The sequence below is a fragment of the Microcaecilia unicolor genome, chromosome 6, assembly GCF_901765095.1.
Source record: "Microcaecilia unicolor chromosome 6, aMicUni1.1, whole genome shotgun sequence".
Classification (NCBI taxonomy): Eukaryota; Metazoa; Chordata; class Amphibia; order Gymnophiona; family Siphonopidae; genus Microcaecilia; species Microcaecilia unicolor.
In genome coordinates this window covers 141,505,604-141,528,345 of record NC_044036.1, presented here as the reverse complement: position 1 = coordinate 141,528,345, position 22,742 = coordinate 141,505,604, and the positions used below count along the sequence as shown (strand labels likewise).

At 45.5% G+C, this 22,742-nt stretch overlaps 1 protein-coding gene across 1 annotated transcript in view; it reads right to left on the bottom strand.

The window, feature by feature from the left end:
- Positions 1-22,361, bottom strand: part of LOC115472241 (interactor of HORMAD1 protein 1-like) — a 50,964-nt gene extending 28,603 nt beyond the window's left edge. Inside the window, exons 1-3 of the mRNA XM_030206445.1 lie at positions 22,292-22,361; positions 7,853-7,920; positions 4,261-4,429 (exon numbers count right to left, since the gene is read on the bottom strand). Of these exons, the coding sequence (XP_030062305.1) occupies positions 4,261-4,429; positions 7,853-7,908 (225 nt within the window). The 5' untranslated portion in view covers positions 7,909-7,920; positions 22,292-22,361. The remainder of the gene's footprint in view (positions 1-4,260; positions 4,430-7,852; positions 7,921-22,291) is intronic.
- Between the last annotated feature and the right edge of the window lie 381 nt (positions 22,362-22,742).

Genomic DNA, 22,742 nt, shown 5'->3' with positions numbered 1-22,742 from the left:
TATTGTGTTATGTGGGTTAATACAGTCTGCAGAATTTGGCAGAATTCTAAAATACCCACCTCCCAGCTCCCCCCATTTTCTATTTCTGTTGATGGCTCTCTCATTCTCCGTCTCCTCAGCTCGAAACCTTGGGGTCATCTTTGACTCTTCTCTCTCCTTCTCTGCTCATATCCAGCAGATTGCCAAGACCTGTCGTTTCTTTCTTTATAACATCCGTAAAATCCGCCCCTTTCTTTCTGAGCACTCTACCAAAACCCTCATCCACACCCTTGTCACCTCTCGTTTAGACTACTGCATTCTGCTTCTTGCTGGCCTCCCACTTAGTCACCTCTCCCCTCTCCAGTCGGTTCAAAACTCTGCTGCCCGTCTTGTCTTCCGCCAGGGTCGCTTTACTCATACTACCCCTCTCCTCAAGACCCTTCACTGGCTCCCTATCCGTTTTCGCATCCTGTTCAAACTTCTTCTACAAACCTATAAATGTACTCACTCTGCTGCTCCCCAGTATCTCTCCACACTCGTCCTTCCCTACACCCCTTCCCGTGCACTCCGCTCCATGGATAAATCCTTATCTGTTCCCTTCTCCACTACTGCCAACTCCAGACTTTGCGCCTTCTGTCTCGCTGCACCCTACGCCTGGAATAAACTTCCTGAGCCCCTACGTCTTGCCCCATCCTTGGCCACCTTTAAATCTAGACTGAAAGCCCACCTCTTTAACATTGCTTTTGACTCGTAACCACTTGTAACCACTCGCCTCCACCTACCCTCCTCTCTTCCTTCCCGTTCACATTAATTGATTTGATTTACTTACTTTATTTATTTTTGTCTATTAGATTGTAAGCTCTTTGAGCAGGGACTGTCTTTCTTCTATGTTTGTGCAGCGCTGCGTACGCCTTGTAGCGCTATAGAAATGCTAAATAGTAGTAGTAGTAGTAGTAGTAGTAAATATTGTGCTCAGAATTTGATATTTGTGTTTTTTTCTGCAAAGTTCCCAAGTGTAGGGCAGCCCAAAGTGAATGATTTCTATTTTCAGATATACTATAATCTGTATAGCAGTCAGACTGCAGAGGGGGCCAAATAGCTATGTTGAACTTAGAATTTTACTCTTACATTTTAAGAACCTAGAAAATATTGTACACTTTTGCAGTGTATTATTTTTTGGCCTGCCAAAGTTGTTTTTTTTTTAGTCTTTCTGACCCTTTAGTGTGTTAGCAGTATTATTCCAACACAAATTAATCTTCTACAATGGAATGCTATTGAAAAACATGCAGAACAGATACACTGGATATTCAATCCACCTCTTAAAATCAGCTAAAGACCCCTCCGAAGGGACACCACCTTGTAGTGGTGGAGGGGCTTCCGTGTTTCAATGACTCAGAGGGCTATGCTGAAGGGTTACCCATATCAGACAGGCCTCCGAGGAGAAACCAGACAAAGAGTGTCCCAAACTAGGGAGAGTGGAAAGATGGTGACCTGAAGCTTGTACGCTCAACGGCCCAGCTGTCCGCTGAAGTTCTGTCTTTGTTTACTTGAAATTTCCTCTTTGCATCTGCAGTTACCTTAACTGAGAGGAAGGGGACAATGGGGGGTCAGCCGATGGGGGGTCAGCCGCCAATGGCCAGCGTTTTGTCCCCTGTGCAGCAAGTGTAGGTCCGCTGCGCGACGAGCTGCCCACAGATGACTGGGTTGATGAGTCCTTTGATTAGCGCCGGCGAAGGAGCGTTGATGCTCTTGGACCTGGAAACAACTTCATCGCTCCCAAATCATTTAACCACCATGTCCAAAGGAGTGGAGGAGTGAGTTAGGAGTGTATGCTGAAACGGAAGTCGTTTACAGCTGAACCCGTTTCGGCGGTGCCACTCCTAAACCCGTAAGAGCTATCAGCTTGGAGTTTTTGGCTCCCGTGGAGGTTACATTGAATATCATCTGGAAGGCGCACCAGGACCTAACGGTGGTAGTAAATAATTTTGCTTCAGATATAATCTTATTAGTGAGCCATATGGATAATCTAATCGAATCCTTTGAGAATGAAAAATTGATACAGCAAATGAAGTTCTACAGGATGAAAAATTGACACAGCAAATGAAGTTCTATAGGAATAGGAAACGGTTAAGATTTTGAAAATGTTAATAGACCAGAAAAATTTGAACAAAATGAATATTATTACAGATGATTAATATCGAGATTGTTGTTTTCCCAGAGTTCCGGGTATGACTCCTAAAGTTTTTTTCCTCTGAAATTATTCCTCTTAGTATATTAATTCAAAAGGAGTGAAGCCTGTGAAACTGGAATTACCTTAATCAATGGGAATTGGATTAGAGATTCAAGTGTTTGTATTGTTAAATAATTTCTCGTTTTAAAAGAGAAAAAAAATGAAATCAGGTGTATTATTTCCACTAATGATGGACAATAAGTATGTTTCCAATTAAATTAATTGACTAAACACCATCTTGGGTTTGAAGAAGCCAACCAGATGATGAATGTGGAATAATGATTCAGATAAATAATAACTGGGGATAATCAGGTTAATACCACGTTTTCTTGGTTTACTGTTGTTTAATTGATCTCCTTGTCTTGTTTCACTCTCCCTATTTATTTTGTGGTCTAAGAAAGAGAAAGATTGTATATAGTCCATTTATCTAGTTGAGATTGTTTTCTTCTAATATTGTATTAATGTACAGTCATCTCTGTATTACTGTTTGCAAGTGACCCTTGTAAAATGAAAAATTATAAATAAATGATTAAAAAAATTAAAAAAAAAAATCAGCTAAAGAAAGGGAGCAGTTGCTTTTGTCATTTTAAAATCAACTGTTAGTATTATAATTGACAAAAAACAGAATTTCAGCTGTCTCAGGGGTCCTTTTACTAAGGTGCGCCAAAAAGTGGCCTGTGCTGGTGTAGACACGTGTATTGGACGCGTACAGGTCCATTTTTCAGCGTACCTGCAAAAAAGGCCTTTTTTTAAAAGATGAAAATGGATGTGTGGCAAAATAAAAATTGGCAAGTGTCCATTTTGGGCCTGAGACTTTACCACCATCCACTGACCTAGCAGTAAAGTCTCACATGTTAACCAGATGGTAATCGTCAGCGTGTGTACAATGTTGATTTTTGCCCGATTAGCACCGCGTGCAAGAAATTTTCCGGGGCGCACAGTGGGCACATGTAGAAAATGAAATTACTGCGTGAGCCACACGGTTGCCAGGCGGTAGTTCAAATTTGATGCATGTAGGACGTGCATACGCACCTATACGGCTTAATAACTTAAAAATTAGCAAGAAAAAAAATGTTCTTCACCCACCGCATAATTAAGCTCTGGAATTCGTTGCCGGAGAACATGGTGAAGGCGGTTAGCTTAGCAGAGTTTAAAAAGGGGTTAGACGGTTTCCTAAAGGACAAGTCCATAAACCACTACTAAATGGACTTGGGAAAAATCCACAATTCCAGGAATAACATGTATAGAATGTTTAAACGTTTGGGAAGCTTGCCAGGTGCCCTTGGCCTGGATTGGCCGCTGTCGTGGACAGGATGCTGGGCTCGATGGACCCTTGGTCTTTTCCCAGTGTGGCATTACTTATGTACTTATGTAATAAAAGGGCCCCTCAAACTCTTAGGGCCCTATTTACTAAGCTGCGCTGTACGTGCTTTTTTTTAGCGCCTGTTAACCCTAGACACACCCATAGGAATATATGGAGTCCTTTTACAAAGACGCGTAAGAGCCTATGTGTGTCCAATGCCTGACAAATCAGCATTACTGCCCAGCTACCATGTGTCCCAGGCGGTAATTTTGAATTTGGCATGCGCCAAAAAAATGCGGTAGAAAATATTTTCTGTTTTCTACCACGTGGCGCTTACCTGGCGGTAAACAGCAGTGAACATGACTGTATGCCTACCACCCAGGTGGCGCATATGACCTTACCACTAAGTCAATGGGTGGCGGTAAGGCCTCAGGACGAAAATGGATGCATGATGGTTTTTATTTTGCCGCACTTTCCAGCCCCTTAAAAAAAGGCCCCTTTTCCAGGATGTGGTAAAAAAATGGCCTGGCACACATCCAAAAGACACGCTCGCACTGCCGTAGGCCACTTTTTGCCGTGGCTTAGTAAAAGGGCCCCTGTGGGTGTCTCTAGCATTAGCGCATGCTCATTTTTAGCACACCTTAATAAACAGGGCCCTAAATTTTTCTGCTTGTGCTTTCAGAACAATTGTACCCTTTAAACTTTGAACTATGGTGTTCTTAGAACCAAACAGCATGCTATTACTTACATCTTGAGAATTATGATCAGAACTTTTCTGCTGCTTGGACTGAGCACCAAAATCTAATGAAGTTGGCTGTGAATTATCTGGACAAAATTGAGATCCAAACAAAAGCTGGGAATCAGTCAGGCTGGAATAGTCACTGGGAGCACTGTTCCGACCAGAAGACTTGCTTGTCCTGTAATAACAGAGTGCATACAGATAATGAACACAAGATCTTTGCTTTTTGTATGCAGAGAGGATAGAGTCCTGTTATGGGATGCAAGCCATGACACCTAGATACTCTACCTAATCATTATACTTTTATCTAGCTTTGACATCATTAGTTCCTAGAGAACAGTATCTCATTTGGGGGCCCTTTTACAAAGCATCGGTAAGCCCAATGCAGGCTTACCGCACGCTAACTCGGGACTACTGCCGGTCCAACATGTCCGCTGGCGGTAGTTCTGGCTTGAGTGTGCGCTATTTCTGGTGCACCAGAAAATAAATTTATAGCATGGTGCTAACCCGGTGGTAATCAGGCATCACCACACTGTACCTGGTTATCGCTGGAGCTCTTACTGCCACCTCAATGAGTGGCGGTAAATGCTTCCCATTTAGGTAACTTAAACCAGGCCTAAATACCTGTGCCTAACTTAGGTGCAGATCAGGTGTATTCTATAATAGTACGCCTAGTTTTTTGAAACACCCACGACCCACCCATTCCATGCCCCCTTTCCGACTGCGCACATTAGAATTTACACGCACCACATTATAGAATACGCCTAGAAAGTTGTATGCAGAAATGAAACCCTTCTAAAATTTCCTCTGTTTAGAATGGATATAAAATACCTGCTCTATAGGACTAAAGGAAATAAGGGGCCCTTTTAGCGAATGCTACATACCTGTAGAAGGTATTCTCCGAGGACAGAAGGCTGATTGTCACCCATTTGTGAGAACAAGCAGCCTGCTTGTCCTCAGAGAAACTAAGTCACGTAGGAACCTACGCGTGCCCTTGCATCAATTTTGAGTTACTGCCTGGCTACTGCATGGCCCTTGCGGTAATTTCATTTTTGACGCGTGTCCGCTACACGAACTGGAAAATAATTTTTCTTTTCTGGCGAGTGGCAAAAACATAGCAACATAGTAGATGACGGCAGAAAAACCAGGCGGTAATCGTCATTCTACACGCATAGACGATTACCACACAGTTACCATGTGAGAACTTACCGCTAAGTCAATGGCTAGTGGTAAGGTCAGAGACCCAAAATGAATGCGTGGCAATTTTCATTTTGCCGCACGTCCATTTTCGGCAAAAATTTTAAAAAGGCATTTTTTACAGGTGCGCTGAAAAATGATTCTGCGCGCACCGAAAAACACACATCTACACTACCGCAGGCCATTTTTTGGCGCACCTTAGTAAAAAGGTCCTTAAATGGGTATTTGCTGGTTCTGTACGTTAGTAATAATCCTACAGTGTGAGCTCACTCAAGCCTGTAAATTACGGGGCCCTTTTACTAAGCTGCGACAAAAAGTGGCCTTCGGCAGTGTGAGCACGCCTATTGGGTGCACACCGGGCCAGTTTTAACCGCATCCTGGAAAAAGGGCCTTTTTTAAGGGGCCGGAAAATGGACGTGCAGCAAAATAAAACCCAGCACGCATCCATTTTCGGCCTGAGACCTTACCGCCATCCATTGACTTAGTGGTAAGGTCTCGTGCACTACCTGGGCGGTAGGCATGCAGCACATGCCCATTGCCATTTACTGCTGGGTAAGCGCCATATGGTCAAAAATAGAAAATATTTTCTACCGCTTGTTTTCGGTGCGCGCCAAATTCAGAATTACCACCTGGGGCATGTGGGCCCCTTAGTAAGTTAAGAATTGCAAAATGAGGCTCATGATTCTCATATCCTAAAAAGATTAACTTTTTTAGTTAGAATTCTTTCACTGTTGTTCAAAGCTATGTCAGCCTTCGTATAAAACAATGCACTTGCACAGTGAGAAAGCTAAGCATACAAGCTTCATTCTGAAACATATTAATTATATGCCTTCAGAATCTTGAACATTTCAGCAAATTATAATGTACACCTTAATTAAAACCCTGGGATTTTACTTCTAGTGTTCCAGATCTATTGTTTTATAGAAAACACAGATGAATCTTCTAAAAAGAAAGAGAAAATTTGATGTCACAGAAGAAAATACATGTAAGACCATGAACTCATAATGGGCTCAATTCGCCCAAATTATTTTTGGCATATGGAGGATGAATAGTACAAACAAGCTGAATAGTAGCTTTTCTATAAAAAATATTTTATTTAGCAGTAATAATAATAAAGCCATTCAGCATTGCACTGTAGGAATTGCCACATAAATGCTTCATTAACACCCTCTACTCTGCTCACAGAGGTGCTCACAAAAACTGATGTAGAGAAGCTTTTGTGACCATCTCTGGGGAAAGGTGACTACAGTAGTAGATCCAAAATGTTGAGAATGGCCAATATTTCATGTTATGTGTCCATAAGCAGTCTGAAAAGTCACGTTTGAACTCCTGTAACTTTTTAAAAATGTTTTCACATAAAAAGATGGGGTTTGAACTGTTGTATTATAAATCGTTTGCTATAACAGAATTCATTAAAACCCCATTTTTTGTTTCTGAAGATTTTAGTCACCTTTTCCTTCTGTGGATGTTCTGCCTACAATTCAAAATGGTGCAGGTTAATTAATAGACCAATGAAGAGCTTTGTCTGCACCAGGCTTTTTAAAGAACTGTCTTCTGTGCAGATGATGTTGTTAATGCATCCTCAAACTTCCTGTGCTTAGGAGTCTTGCAATGACTATGGATGTCTGTGCTGAGTGGATGCACTTGAACCACGTGGCCTGTAAAGATACTCCTGCTCAGACTGCAATATTATGAAAGATCATGTCATCCTTACTCTCAGTTTACCTAAGAAGCCTGTGCTATCCAGAGGTTATTGAAATGTTCATAAAACAGACCCCCATATTTAAAAAACAAACCCTGCTGCATCAATGAGGCCTTTATTCTGAAATGTCACAAACGTCCTCTTTATTGAAAGTATGTTCTTTTCTGATAATTCTGTAGCTGTGTTACAATGGAGCAGAAAAAAATAATACCCTCTTTTCAGAAAAGATTCTCAATACCACCTTATTTGGGCAGCCTGACCCCCTAAAGGTAGTACTGGGAGGTTACCATTAGGAAACTGAAACTGCCATTTTGAAGTTGGCAGCCACCAGGGCAGGAGTGCCTGGGGATCTGCTCCCTTGCTCTACCAAGAAGACCCCTTGTGGGTGTTACTGCACTAGTGTAAGCTAACACCATTAAAGTGTGTCACTAAGAAATAGATCCATGATATAAAATAGGACCTACGATGAATAACATGTATGTTGGCATGCACTAACATAATAGTGCACTTTAGTAAACCTAGCCCGAAATGTGATATTATATGAAATTATTTTGAGTGTTTGCACTCTATCACAGACCACGACCTGAATTTGAAATTTATTTTTTTTCTATAAAATGTTGGGACAGTTGTCTCGCCCTGGTTATCCCTACATTTCACCTAAACACAAGTAGCAACCTGTCCAAATTATGCATATGAACTTACCCCATCCCTGGTGGAATGCTGAACATATCTTTGATATTCCAGACATTAAAATTCATTTTTTAGCTGTGCTATAAAAAAAAAAGAAAAAAGTGATCTTTACAGTAGCTATTTTTACAGTACAGTATTTTGTTTGGTTTTGTATTGTTAGTTGTTTTTATTGATTATATACATCATTTATTATTTATTAGGATTTATTTATTGCCTTTTTGAAGGAATTCATGCAAGGCGGCAAACAATAAAAATAAATCAAACATGAGCAATAGACAATTATAGCAGTAAAAATATTCAAATAGTACAAAATATGGCATAGTATACTATTTACAATGTCAACACAATACATAACAGAACATGTTTAATTGACAGTGTGTAGGGTATAAGCAAAGATTGAATATATATATATATATATATATATATATATATATATATATATAGGCAGGAGAGTAAGGGGAGTTAGAAACTAAGGTGACTAATTTAAAGAAAGATGTGTATGAACTCAGAGAGATGGTTAAATATTATCTCAGCTAGGGTAGGAGTGGTAAACATGTCCTGCTGCAATATGTGCAGCCCGTGTCACTCCTTGTGTGTGTGAGTGACAATAACAAGTTAGTTAATTCTTCCATTAAAGGTCTGGTTGAAGAGCCAAGCTTTTAACCTGCTTATAGTCTTGTGTTAAGCGGAGCCTTTCAGGGAGTGCTTTCCAGAGTGTGTGGAGTACTCTGGAGATGGCTTGCTTGCGGGTATCACATTGTATAACGTCCTTGGAGGTATGCCGAGGATCATTCTATTCTTCAGGTACTCGGGACCATTTCCTTTAAGGGCCTTGAAGATCAGACATTTTAGCCCTGTATTGCACTAGTAGTCAGTGAAGTTTTTGCAAAAATGATGTCATGTGGTCACATCGCTTGCAACCTTCTATTAGTCTTGCTGCAGAATTCTGAATCAACTGGAGCTGGTGCAGGCCCTTTGTAGTCAGACTGTTGTAGAGTGCATTACAGTAATCCAGTCTTTATCATGACATGCACTGGGATAAGATTTACCTTCTCAATGTAAGGAGAGAGGCAGCGTAGCTGTCACATATAGTAGAAGCAGCTCTTGAAGGTTCCTTGGATTTGGGGAATCAGCGATAAGCGTTGAATCTAACTGTATTCCAAGGTTCCTGACTTGTGATTTGAGGGGGAGTTCGTAGTTCCCAAAAGAGATTTTGATGTCAGGTATGTATCCACTTGTGTTTGGGACCCAGAAAAGCTCAGTGTTACTGGGTTCAGGCAAAGTTTGTTGTGTTTAGCCCATTCTTGAATTGATGTTAGACAGGTAATCAGTTTATTCAGGGCTGTAGGTGTCAGGTTCGATGAGTATGAGTAGCTGCACATCATCCACGAAGATGTAGAACTGAGTATCCATTGACTGAATCAGCTCACTTGAGGTAGATATTGAACAGAATAGGTGACAGTATCGATCCTTGTGTTACACCACAGGTCAGTGCCCATGGTGGCGATGAGTTGCTGCCAAACATGATGGATTGTTGCCTGTCTGACAGATAGGATCTAAACCAAGCAAGTACTGTTGTGTGATCTGCTTAGCTGTAGGTGGAATATACATTAAAATAAACTAAAACACACTATCTTAAATTAACATAAGACCTGCTTACTAAAGTTCACTAAGCAGTTACCATGAGAGTCAGCTTACGCAGGTAGCCCATGAGCGCAGTAACTTATCTCGCTGGCATGACAGAACATACTCATTTGTGCGTTAATTGAATACTTTTTTAAAGGCAGGAACAGGGTGGAGAATGGGCGTGGACTCCATGCTGCAGTTAGCACACAGTACTTACTACATGCTGGCAACAGTTACTGCATATTTATTTTTGCAGTAACCTTACTGCGCTTTAGTAAACATGACCCCTGCTTGCAAATTCTATCGCGATGTAACTGACCAGTGACAAAATGGAAACAAGAATTCTGAAATTGCAATCTACTCTATGTCCTATGTGCACCTAACATCTACAGACCTATGCTGAGGCAGATGGAAACACATATGCTACATAATCAGTGACAAGAGGGCACTGCCAAATTGAAATTCACAAATTATACATTGGCTAATCAAATTTAAACTAAGACCCACACATTTTTAACAATCCATTGACCATAAATTTAACTACTATACTCAATTAGTTTCATTTCTCTGTTTCATTATTTTCCTATGCACAATAACATAGGAGTATTAATTTAATGGTCATTTACTATACATGAATAAACTGTCTGAAAACATTCTGAAAGCAAATGGAGTAGAACAGCATATTTGATTCAAAAGGTTCCTCCAGATGAATCTGTTTCATCAAAAACATAAATATTTTTACAGTAAAGCATTTGATAATAGAAAATAATTTTGCCCATAAATAGGTGATCTTCCTCTCAGCTTCAATCAGGAAAAAACCCCCAAAACTACTGATGTCATGCACTGTCAAATGGATACATTTATAAGATTATTAAGAGAAGCCACATTTTCTTAAAACTGATATGTTTAACATGTATTCCTTTAAAAGATCATAGTGTAGACAGAAGTCTTCAAAAGTTTGAAGAAATCACATGTATTGGTTTATGTTTTTCTGGAAATACTTTACTAGACTTTTTAGTTCATAATGTACTTAATCTATACTACAGCTCTAACGTCATCATACCACGTTCCAAACTTAAATAATTTTATTTTGTGTTTTGCAGTGATTGCTCCATGCTGCTAAAGTGACAATAATTTTAATGTTTTATTATGTCTTTTATTTCCACTAACTACTTTACTCCCCCCCCCACCCCAACTGCAGAGGAAGCTTAAAGAAAAGAGTACTGCAGCAGGTAGGATGTGCTGCTCATCAGTTCCTCCTACCGACAGGAGGACAAAAACAAGCATATAGAAAGAATTCAGTGGGCAGTTGCAGCTCTGGTTCATCAATGCTCTTCTTTCTGCTGAGTAGCTGTTGACAAACCAGGGCAAAAGTCTTCTACTAAAACTGAGCATACTTGTTGGGAAATGCTGAATGAGCACACTGTCAGAGGCCCCTTAGACCTCTGCATCCTAATCTGGCCTTGGGAATGGAGAAAGGGTTGCCTGCATGGGTGGATTGCATTAGGTGAACCTAGAAAGGACAGTTCTAGGTGAACCTTCAGCCTTGTATCACCATCAATTAACCTTCAGGCTACAAAGGGCCCCCTGAGATTTAGCTAATTAAACTCAACAATCATGATCATCCCACATCTTTCTTGGAAGCCAGCAAGATATGGGGAACACCCTCAGGCAATACCAGGATTTTGAGTTCTATGCTCTCAACATCCAAGCCGTGAAGGCCAGGGATTGAATGTTGGGATATAGAAGAGAACCCTCGTTCTGTGGGATTAGAGTTGGAATCGTTCTGTGGGATTAGAGTTGGAAAACAGGCCAATCTCCATGGATCTTCAGAAGACAACTCCAGAAGAAACAGATCTGTCACAGATACTAAAGAGTGATCAGAGTCCTGGAGGCCTGATCTCGCCTGAGTTTCAGCAAAGTCTTCTCTATGAAAGGTATGGGAGGCTATGCATACAGAAGACCCTTTTCCCAATGCAGGAGAAAGGCATCTGACGTTAGTCTGCCGTGTGACCCGAACCTGGAGCAGAACCAAGGAACTTTGCTGTTGAGATGAGTGGCAAAAAGATACACTCTTGGAAGATCTTCCAGGTTACACCCATGTTTGGAGACCACTCATGCGACTGCAATATCCTGCTCAATCTGTCTGTCAGGAAGTTGTTCTTGCCTGGTAGGTAAGTGGCACGGAGGTCCATACCGTGAAATATAGCCCACTGCCACATGCCCATCACTTCCTGACACAAGAGGTAGGATCCCATACCTCCCCGCTTGTTGACATAGAACATCACAACCTGGTTGTCTGTTTGAATGAGAACAATTTAATTCTGGAGTTGCTCTCTGAAAGCCTTTAAAGCGTTCCAAATGGCCCTGAGCTTGAGACTGATGTGGAACTGAACATCCTGAGCGGACCACTGGCCCGGAGTGTGAAGCCCATCTACATGCCCCCCAACCCAGGCTGGATGCATCCGTTGTCAACACCATCTGAGGCAGTAAAATTTGGAATGAAAGTCCCTGAGTTAAATTGGACCAGATTCTCCACAAGAGAAGGGCATGGGCCAATTCTGGTGATATGTGAATGACATCCGTTAGGTTCCCTGTCACCTGAGATCACTGGGAAGCTAAGGTCCACTAGATCACTCTCAAGGACTGGGTTGAGCACCCCTGCATTAGTACATATTGCTTCTAAGGATTTTGGCTACTTTCTTCTCTGGGGGGGGGGGGGGGGGAGGTCTTCTACAAAGCATTGGTAACCCCAACGCAGGCTTACCGAATGCTAAATCATGACTACCACCGTCCCAACACATCCACTGGCGGTAGTTCCGCCCAGGGCGCGTGTCATTTCCAGGGGAAAAAGAAAACCCCTGGAAATGGCTTGCGCGGCGGTAATCGGGCATTGCTGTGTGCTGCCTAGTTACCGCAGGAGCCTCGGTAAGGGTTGTCCGCTGCATGGCCACGCGGTAAGAGTTCTCTTACCGCATGGCTATGTTTGCCTAGGGATTTTTAGCCACTGCAGTAAAAAGGGCCCTGGCACGCAGGAAAAATGGCCCCTGCTGCTAGCACAGGGCCCTTTTTCCGCAGCTTGGTAAAAGAACCTCTAGATCTTTCTAAGATAGGACCCAGATGCTGTGGAATGTACTGCCATTAGTTTTAAAGAATGAGCTCAGCTACTGAGATTTTCAGAACAATCTGAATACCTGGCTACTTGCTAGGTTTTTGGGTTGTTTTGAGTTTTGCTGGATTTGTTTCATATTAGATTAACATTTTTAATGTATCTGCTTTGTACTGAGTTTAATAGGAATGTATTGCTTGTTTTGATTTTATGTAAGAAACTAAATTTAATTTAAATCTCTACTAGAAAGCTGAGGACTATAAGAACATGGTCCATCTAGCCCAGTATCCTGCTTCCAACAGTGGCTAATTCAGTTCACAAATACCTGGCAGAAACAAGGCACGGGCCCAGAAGAACGCTGGGGTGAAGCTTCACTTCTAGCTGAGGGAGGAATGGAGGGCATTTTGCCCAAAGAACCGCAGCAAAACGAGGGGAGAGAAACTGAGAGCCGGAGTGTGGAAATTGAGCAGACTTCAATAAGGTTTGAATTACCTAAGGAACTAGTGGCCAAGCCAAAAGAAGTAACCTTAGAAGTATTGTGGGATTTGATGTCTAACCTGGGACAAATTTTCCTTAAACAAACTAACGAACTTTTACCTAGGGTAAAACATGTAGAAACTGACTTACAAAAAGAGGGAGAAGAGATTAAAGCTTTGAATGAAAAAGTTGAAAAAATTGATCAAAGGATTATGAAACTTGAAACATTGCATACTACTATTATAAAAGATGTTACAAATCTCAGACAAAAGATGGAGGTTTTTGATAATTTCACTAAGAACTATAATCTGAGATTTGTCAATTTCCCAAGGATACAAACAGTTCTCCCTCTGGATATGTTGAAACGTTATTTCTGTGAAGTTTTGAACATTATGGAAAAGGACTTTCCACCCTTTTCCTATGTATATTATGTCCCAGAAAGGAACATTAACCTAGATAATGAAAAACCGTTGGATATTTCTCTTTTGCTTGAGACCTCTGATTCCCAATTGGCGACTGCTGCTACATTAGTGGCATCAGTCGCATTGATTCCTGATAAGAATTGGATCTTTCGCCTTTTTTTTCCGTAATAAAGATAAACCCTTTTTGGGTTTTAAAATTATGTTATTTCCTGACGTCTCGAAAGAGACCAGAAGACGAAGGAAACAATTCTTGCTTCTTAAGCCTGAGGTTTTGCACTTGGGGGGTACCTTTTTTCTTAGATACCCCTGCAAGTGCATAATAAGGCTGGGAGGCAAGAAGTATATGTTTACTGAACCTGCTCATGTATCCTCCCTTTTGGCCTCAGTTAGACTGGAGAGCCAACATTAGAAAGTGCACAATCTCTTAGCAGAAACTAATTTCCAATACTTTTTTCCTTGTTTATATTTCTCCCTTAGATTTCCTAAATCTTGGATCTCTCTTTATGGACTTGAGTGTCTTTGAATTTTGAAAGTGTAATGATTTAATTGCTCTTTCCTTTTTTTTTTATTTTCCTGTGTAATTTTCTATTTTGAATGACACTTTCCTAAACAAGATGTTTCTTGTAAATTTTGATTAAAATGAATAAATAATAAAAAAAAAAAAAAAAAAAAAAAAAAAAAAAATACCTGGCAGAAACCCAATTAGTAGCAACATTCCATGCTACCAATTCCAGGGCAAGCAGTGGCTTCCTCCATGTCCATCTCAATAACAGCCTATGGTCTTTTCCTTGAGGAACTTGCCCAAACCTTTTTTAAATCCAAATACTACATCGTCTGGCAAAGAGTTCCAGAGCTTAACTATTTGTTGAATGAAAAAATATTTCCTCCTATTTATTTTAAAAGTTTTTCCATGTAACTTCATTGAGTGTCCCCTAGTCTCTGTACTTTAGTAAAAAAAAATCGATTCACTTCTACTCATTCTACACCACTCACGATTTTGTAGACCTCAATCATATCTCCCCTCAGATGTCTTTTTAACAAGCTGAAAAGCCCTAACCTCATTAGCCTTTCCTCATACGAGGAGTTCCATCCCCTTTACCATTTTGGTCGCTCTTCTTTGAACCTTTTCTAATTCTGCTATATCTTTTTTGAGATAGGACAACCAGAATTGAATGGAATACTCAAGGTGAGGTCATACCATGGAGCGATACAGAGGCATTATAATATTCTTGGTAACACGGTCTTATTTTGCACCCTTTCCGCTTTTTTGGCTGCCGCCGGACACTGGGCAGATTTCAGTGTATTGTCTACAATCACACCTAGATCTTTTTCTTGAATGCTGACTCCTATGGTGGACCCTAGTATCAAGTAACTATGATTTGGATTTTTGCTGATACATTCAGGGTCTTTGTTTAACTACTTTTGTCAAGGCTCAATTATTGTAATCTCACCTTTGTAGGCTGCTCTAAGGCTTTGATTAACCAGCTATACCAGAATGGTAAAATTATGTATAATCATACCTGATAATTTTCTTTCCATTAATCATAGCTGATCAATCCATAGACTGGTGGGTTGTGTCCATCTACCAGCAGGTGGAGATAGAGAGCAAACTTTTGCCTCCCTATATGTGGTCATGTGCTGCCGGAAACTCCTCAGTATGTCGATATCAAAGCTCCATCCGCAGGACTCAGCACTTAGAGAATTACACCCACGAAGGGACACTCTGCCCAGCTCACCACCGCCGAAACGGGGGAGGGGAATTAACCCAGCTCATCCCCACACAAGTGGGGGAGGGGAATCCGTCCAGCTCATCCCCGCGGAGCGGGGGAGGGACACCACACCCGCCGATGCGGGGGGATCTGGCTTATCCTGCAACCGCAACCGCGGGAGGAGCTGACTGACCCGAACACCGCCGAAGCGGGAGGGGTACAAAACTGCCCTACAGCCGCACGAAGCGGGAGGGAGTGCCGGCAGAATTATAAGTCTCAATCCAGCCCCGTAAAACGGAGGGGAGAGGAATGCAGCAGCTCACTGTAACACAAACTCGTCTTAACTCTTGAAGAATCCAAGTGAAAAAACTTGAACACGAAGTCTTTCTGAAGTAACTGAAGAGTAAACTTGAACCTGAAATGCAACCAGAATAAAACAATACAGATATCTGGGAGGGGCTATGGATTGATCAGCTATGATTAATGGAAAGAAAATTATCAGGTATGATTATACATAATTTTACCTTCCATATCATCAAGCTGATCAATCCATAGACTGGTGGGATGTACCGAAGCAGTACTCACCCAGGGCGGGACATAGAAATCCCTGACCGCAACACTGAAGCTCCAAACCGGGCCTCCGCCCGAGCAGCCACAGTCAAGCGGTAATGCTTGGAGAATGTATGGGCCGAAGCCCAAGTTGCCGCCTTGCATATCTCTTCCAAGGAGACGGAACCGGCCTCTGCCATCGAGGCCGCCTGAGCTCTTGTGGAGTGAGCCTTCAGCTGGATAGGCGGCACCTTCCCTGCGGCCACATAAGCCGCTGCAATGGCTTCCTTGACCCATCTTGCCACTGTAGGCTTAGCAGCCTGCAGACCCCTACGAGGACCTGCAAACAGGACAAACAGATGATCCGATTTCCGGAAATCATTGGTCACTTCCAAGTATCTGATGATGACTCGTCTCACATCCAGATATTTAAGAGCAGAGTACTCCTCTGGGTAGTCCTCCCTACGAAAGGAAGGGAGACAGAGCTGCTGATTCACATGGAAGCGAGAAACAATCTTGGGCAGAAAGGAAGGCACTGTGCGAATAGTCACTCCTGCCTCAGTGAACTGCAGAAAAGGCTCTCGACATGAGAGCGCCTGGAGCTCGGAAACTCTTCTGGCTGAAGCGATAGCCACCAAAAAGACTGCTTTCAACGTCAGGTCTTTCAGAGATGCCCTCGACAAGGGTTCAAACGGCGGCTTCTGCAATGCTCTTAGCACCAGGTTGAGATTCCACGCAGGCACCACTGAGTGCAGAGGAGGGCGCAGGTGATTAACTCCCTTGAGAAAGCGCACCACATCTGGCTGGGAAGCCAGGGAAGCACCCTTCAGGCGGCCCCTGAAGCAAGCCAGAGCCGCTACCTGGACCTTAAGGGAACTGAGCGACAGGCCTTTGTCCAGACCTTCTTGCAGGAACGCCAACACTGAAGAAATTGGAGCAGTGAAGGGAGAAAGTGAGCCTGCTTCACACCACGCTGCAAAGATACGCCAAACCCTGGCGTAAGCAGTAGAAGTAGAGTGTTTCCTCGCTCTCAGCATAGTGGCGATGACCTTGTCTGAGAAGCCCTTCTTCCTCAGACGCTGCCGCTCAATAGCCAGGCCGTAAGACCAAAGGGGGAGGGATCCTCCATCACCACGGGACCCTGATGTAACAGGCCCTGCTCCACTGGCAGCCGCAGAGGATCGTCGATTGAGAGCCTGATCAAGTCCGCATACCAGGGACGTCTGGGCCAATCCGGACCCACCAGGATTATCCTGCCGGGATGTCTTGCCACCCGGTCTAGGACCCTGCCCAACATGGGCCAGGGTGGGAACACATAGAGAAGCTCTTGTGTCGGCCATTGTTGGAGAAGAGCATCTACTCCCAGGGATCGAGGGTCCCGTCCTCTGCTGAAGAAGCGCGGCACTTGGCAATTGGCCGATGACGCCATCAGATCTAGGCTCGGCTGGCCCCAGCGCTTCGTGATGTCCAAGAACGCCTGAGCAGATAGCTGCCACTCTCCGGGCTCCAAGGTATGGCGACTGAGAAAGTCCGCCTTGACATTCATGACTCCGGCAATGTGGGCCGCTGACAGCTGTTCCAGGTTCGCTTCCGCCCACTGGCATAGACTCATAGCCTCCTTGGCTAGAGGGGCGCTCTTGGTACCTCCCTGGCGGTTGACATAGGCCACAGCCGTGGCATTGTCCGACAGTACCCGTACAGGCTTCAGCACCAGTACCGGGATGAACTCCAAAAGCGCCAACCGAATGGCTCTGAGTTCCAGGAGGTTGATAGACCACTTCGCCTCTGCAGGAGACCAGAGCCCCTGCGCTGTCCTTCCCAAGCAGTGGGCTCCCCAGCCCGACAATGAGGCGTCCGTCGTGACGACAATCCACTCTGGGGTCACCAGAGGCATTCCTGCAGACAACTTGTCTGTCTGCATCCACCAGCTCAGCGCCTTGCGCACTGCTGGATCCAAGGGAAGACGCACCGCATAATCCTCCGACATCGGAGTCCAGCGCTGCAGCAGAGAGTGTTGTAGTGGTCTCATATGAGCCCTGGCCCAGGGCACTACTTCCATCGTGGCCGTCATAGAGCCCAACAGCTGCACATAGTCCCAAGCCCGAAGAGGAGAGGCTACCAGGAACTGGTCCACCTGAGCCTGAAGCTTGACAATCCGATTGTCTGGCAGGAACACTCTGCCCACATGGGTGTCGAATCGAACTCCCAGATACTCCAGGGACTGAGTCGGGCGCAGCTGGCTCTTCTCCCAGTTGATGATCCATCCCAGGGAGCTCAAAAGAGCAACTTCCCGGTCCACAGCTTTGCCGCACTCTGCATAAGAGGGGGCTCGGATCAACCAGTCGTCCAGATAAGGATGGACTTGTACTCCTTCCTTTCGCAGGAAGGCCGCTATGACCACCATTACTTTGGAAAAGGTCCGCGGAGCAGTAGCCAACCCGAACGGGAGGGCTCTGAACTGGAAGTGTCGGCCCAGGACTGCAAAACGCAGAAAGCGTTGATGAGGAGGCCAGATGGGAATATGCAGGTACGCTTCCTTGATGTCCAAGGAAGCCAGGTACTCCCCTGCCTTCACTGCCGCTATAACAGAGCGGAGAGTCTCCATGCGAAAGTGCCGCACTTTCAAGGCCCGATTGACCCCTTTGAGGTCGAGGATAGGCCGGACAGAACCTCCTTTCTTTGGTACCACAAAGTAAATGGAGTAACGCCCCTTGCCAAGCTGACTTTCTGGCACCGGAACGACCGCACCCAGGCGGATCAGATTGTCCAAAGTCTGCTGCACTGCCACAGCTTTGACCGGAGACTTGCAGGGAGAGAGTACAAACCCGTCTCTTAAGGGTCGGCAGAACTCTAGCTTGTAGCCGTCTCTGATGACTTCCAGCACCCAAGCGTCTGAAGTTATTGTGGTCCACTCGCCCAGAAACGAGGACAGCCGTCCTCCCATCTGCACTGGGGCGTGGACCAAGACCCCGTCATTGGGTACGAGACCCTGGGGGAGGACCGGAGGGAGCACCTCCGGGACGGCGGTCTCTGCGAAAGGAACGCTGCTTGGGGGAGAAATGCCTCTTAAAGGAAGAGGGGGCAGAAGAACCCGACCTGCCCGGGCGGTACCGACGGGCTTCCTGAAACCGTCCTCTGGAGGTACCGGGACGAGCACTAGCCCGAGCCCTGACCTCTGGTAACTTCTTGCCCTTAGACGTGCCGAGATCGGTCACGATTTTGTCCAGCTCGACCCCAAAGAGCAGCTTGCCTTTAAAAGGCAACCTAGCCAGGCGGGATTTAGAGGCGTGGTCAGCAGACCAATGTTTCAGCCAAAGCCACCGCCGCGCAGAGACTGTCTGAGCCATGCCTTTAGCTGAGGCTCTCAAGACAACATACAGCAAGTCTGCCAAATAGGCTAAGCCCGATTCCAGGGCTGGCCAATCATCCCTCAAGGAATGATCCGAGGGGGAAGCCCGCTGCACCATAGTCAGGCACGCCCTGGCCACATAGGAGCCGCAAACTGAGGCCTGCAAACTTAAAGCAGCCGCCTCAAAGGACGACCTTAAGGCCGCCCCCAATCTCCTGTCTTGGGCGTCCTTTAGGGCCGTGCCACCTTCCACCGGCAATGCCGTTTTCTTAGTCACCGCAGTGATTAAAGAATCCACGGTAGGCCACAGATAGGCCTCACGTTCACTCACAGCCAAAGGATAGAGGCGGGACATAGCCCTAGCCACTTTAAGGCTCGCTTCTGGGACATCCCATTGAGCCGAAATTAAGGTGTGCATGGCATCATGCACGTGGAAGGTTCTAGGCGGGCGCTTCGTCCCCAGCATAATGGCAGAGCCAACAGGGGCTGAGGGAGAGACGTCCTCCGGAGAGGAAATCTTCAAAGTGTCCATGGCCTGTAACAACAGGTTGGGCAAATCCTCTGGGCGAAAAAGCCGCGCTGCAGAGGGGTCATCCGCTCCATCCGAGCGGGGATCCGTCTCCACCAAGGAATCCGCAAAGGACCGTTGGGAGACCTCAGACACGCTGCCCTCATCTACATCGGAGGAGACAAATTCCTCCAAGGCCTGGGAATCAACCCGAGGGCGTTTACCTCTGGGAACCTCAACCTCTTTACCAGACGAGGGAGCGGGGGCAGCGTTGTGCATGAGGAAGGCCTGATGCAGCAGCAAAACAAACTCGGGGGAGAAACCCCCCAGACTGTGCACTTCCGCAGCCTGGGCAACAGCCCTAGGCGCACTCTCAACCGGCGCTCGCAACAGCGGGGGAGAGGCCTGCTGCGCATCCAAAATGGCGTCCGGCGCGAAACTCCGCGAAGGAGCCGCGCGGGAAGAACGGCTCTTAACTTTAGCCGCTTCTGTGCCGTCGCCCAAATTAAGGGCGTTCATGGCATTAATGTCTCCAACCTCAAGGGCGGCCCAAGAAGAAGCCGTCCGAGCCGCGTGGCCGGCCAAAATGGCGGAGGCGAGGAGCGGGGGATGGGCGTTTATGGCGGGAAAAACCGCCACGCCGGAGGAAGGACCGGGACATTCATCGGTCACGAAACTGCCACCCAACAAGGGCGAATCAGGCTTTAAGACCCCCGCATCCCCTCTAGAAGCGCTCAAGCAACCCGGGGAGCGACCCTTTGCGCCCTCGCCCTCCGACGCCATGTGCCACGAGGAGAAGAATCGGGGAACCCCCGCCCGCTATAAAAAGGTAAAATTACCTGCTGTCCGCTCCGAGTTGTAACGACCTGGTGTCCCAGTGAGTAGCTGCAATAGACGCTTAAATAAACGTCGAAATAAACGCCTTTAAAGACGTTTAAAATTTTTTTTTTTTTTTTTTTTTTTAACGGAGCCAGCGGGAGGGGGGAGAAAAGGAGGGACCTGGCACCACCAGGTTTGCACTTGCTCAAAAGAGCCCTCAACCCCAGGCACTCAACAAAACCTAAAAATTAGGCTTGGAGGCCTAGCCAGAGCTGCTGCTGCTGTGTGTGACCACCACCTGCTGAGATAGAGAACATACTGGGGAGTTTCCGGCAGCACATGACCACATATAGGGAGGCAAAAGTTTGCTCTCTATCTCCACCTGCTGGTAGATGGACACAACCCACCAGTCTATGGATTGATCAGCTTGATGATATGGAAACAGCAGTTAGGTTGATTTTTAGTCTACAAAAGTTTGAATCAGTTAAATGTTTTTATTCTAGGCTGCAATAGTTGCCCATTATAGCAAGAGCTCAATTTAAACTATAGACCATGTTTTGCTTTTTTTTTTAGTTCAAACAATTTTTATTGAATTTTCAAATAAAGAGAACAGTGGCTGAAGATAAAAGTCCTAACTGGTTGTCCTCAAAAAGAGGAGGCAGAAGGGTCATACACAATCAATGAATGATGTGGGGAGAAGGGCAGTGGTACTTTTCTTGAATAAAAATAATAAAAAAGGTTTCAAGTAGGGGCCGGCAGAGACATCCGTCTCTTTCGTTCAGAAAGGTTCCAAATAAGCATCTGGCTTGACCTTGCAGAAATCAGCACCAGGAAGGCACTGCTTTGAACTGCTTTAGCAAAGAAGATGGCACATACATTTTATACATAAATAATGAGGGGGGTGAAGAGCATTTCAATAGCATACTATGCCATTGTTTGAATATTTTTATTGCTGTCATTGTCTATAGCTTGTTTGAGTTCTTGCCGTACACCAGTGAATTCCTTCAATAAGGCGGTAAATAAACCCTAATAAATAAACAAACGCTGAGGGAGGAAGAGTGACCAGCATAGGTGGGGTTCAATGATTGGGGGCTATAGGCGCCAGCTCTGTAGGTGTTGTGGGTGCTTGAGCACCCCAAATATTAAGCAGCCTCCTTAAGTGTGTCCAGGGAGGGGTCATTTTTGTTGGGTTTAGCACCCCCCAATCATTTTGAAAAGTTGGCTCCTATGTTGGGGGCTGATGCATTGGTGCCAGCGGGGTCGCCAAACACATACAAATGACCCCTACTTGAACACAGTGAAGCAGACTGCTCAATACTGGGGTGCTGAGCACCCACTGTCTGGGACCCCCAGAGCTGGCTGGCTCCTACGCGTTGATAAGTTGTGAGTGAGGAAGGCGGGAGATTAAGAGCGCTTGGCTTTTCTATCCTCTCTCTGAGTCTATGAAGTGAACTCGGTCTTTTGATTGATGGGAACCTAACCTACCACCCGACCCGCGAAAAACGGAGGCCCAAAGTCCCTGCTGGAAACAGGTCAGGTAGCGGCAACACTTTTGAATTGCGCTTAGGAGGAAAAGGAAGAAGGCCTCAGCCTCTGTTTCTGGACAGCTGCAGCTGGGGAACCGCGAAGACAATATTCCATCCTGTTAATTAACCAGAACCTGTCTGGCTCTACCGAACCCTTCACTTTCCCCGCCTCCATAGTTCCTCCCGGTAGAGATATTATTATTATTTGCCACGTTCTTGTGTTATCGGGGGGTGGGGGGAACCCGCGATCGTCTTGCATTTAGGCCTGATGCCACCACCTCTAGCCCTAGTTTCTTTCTGCGCGTTAGAAGCGGGGCCGGGGAGAGAGAGAGGTGACATTCAGAGCGTTTCCGGTACCTGCAGGAGGAAGAGGCGTTGGTTCCGACACCCAGGCCACGTTTTCTACCCAGCCGGCACCGCTGCGCTGTTTTTTTTTAGGCGGGAAGCGTCGCGGCGGGACGCGGTCACGCACGCGGGGGACGGGGTGGTGGTGGCAGAGTTAGGGCAGGGCTGGCGCGTGTGGTGGTGGTGGCCTCAGATGCGGCGCGAGGCAGGGGTTGCCACTGTGTCCGAGCCGGCTTGGGCCGACGAGATTGTCCGTTCTCTTTAATTCCTCAGATATGCGCACGCAACCTAACCCGCCCCCCACCACCCGAAAATGTATTGCTTTGGCTTCAGTCACTGTCTAGAGCAGTCCCCAGTTCTACACAACTAGCACGATTGTACTACTTCAGTACCTCCAGAAAGAGATACCAAAAGGTTTTGAGCCCCTCATTTCTCCCCCCCCCCCCTCCAAGGCCCAGGCCCA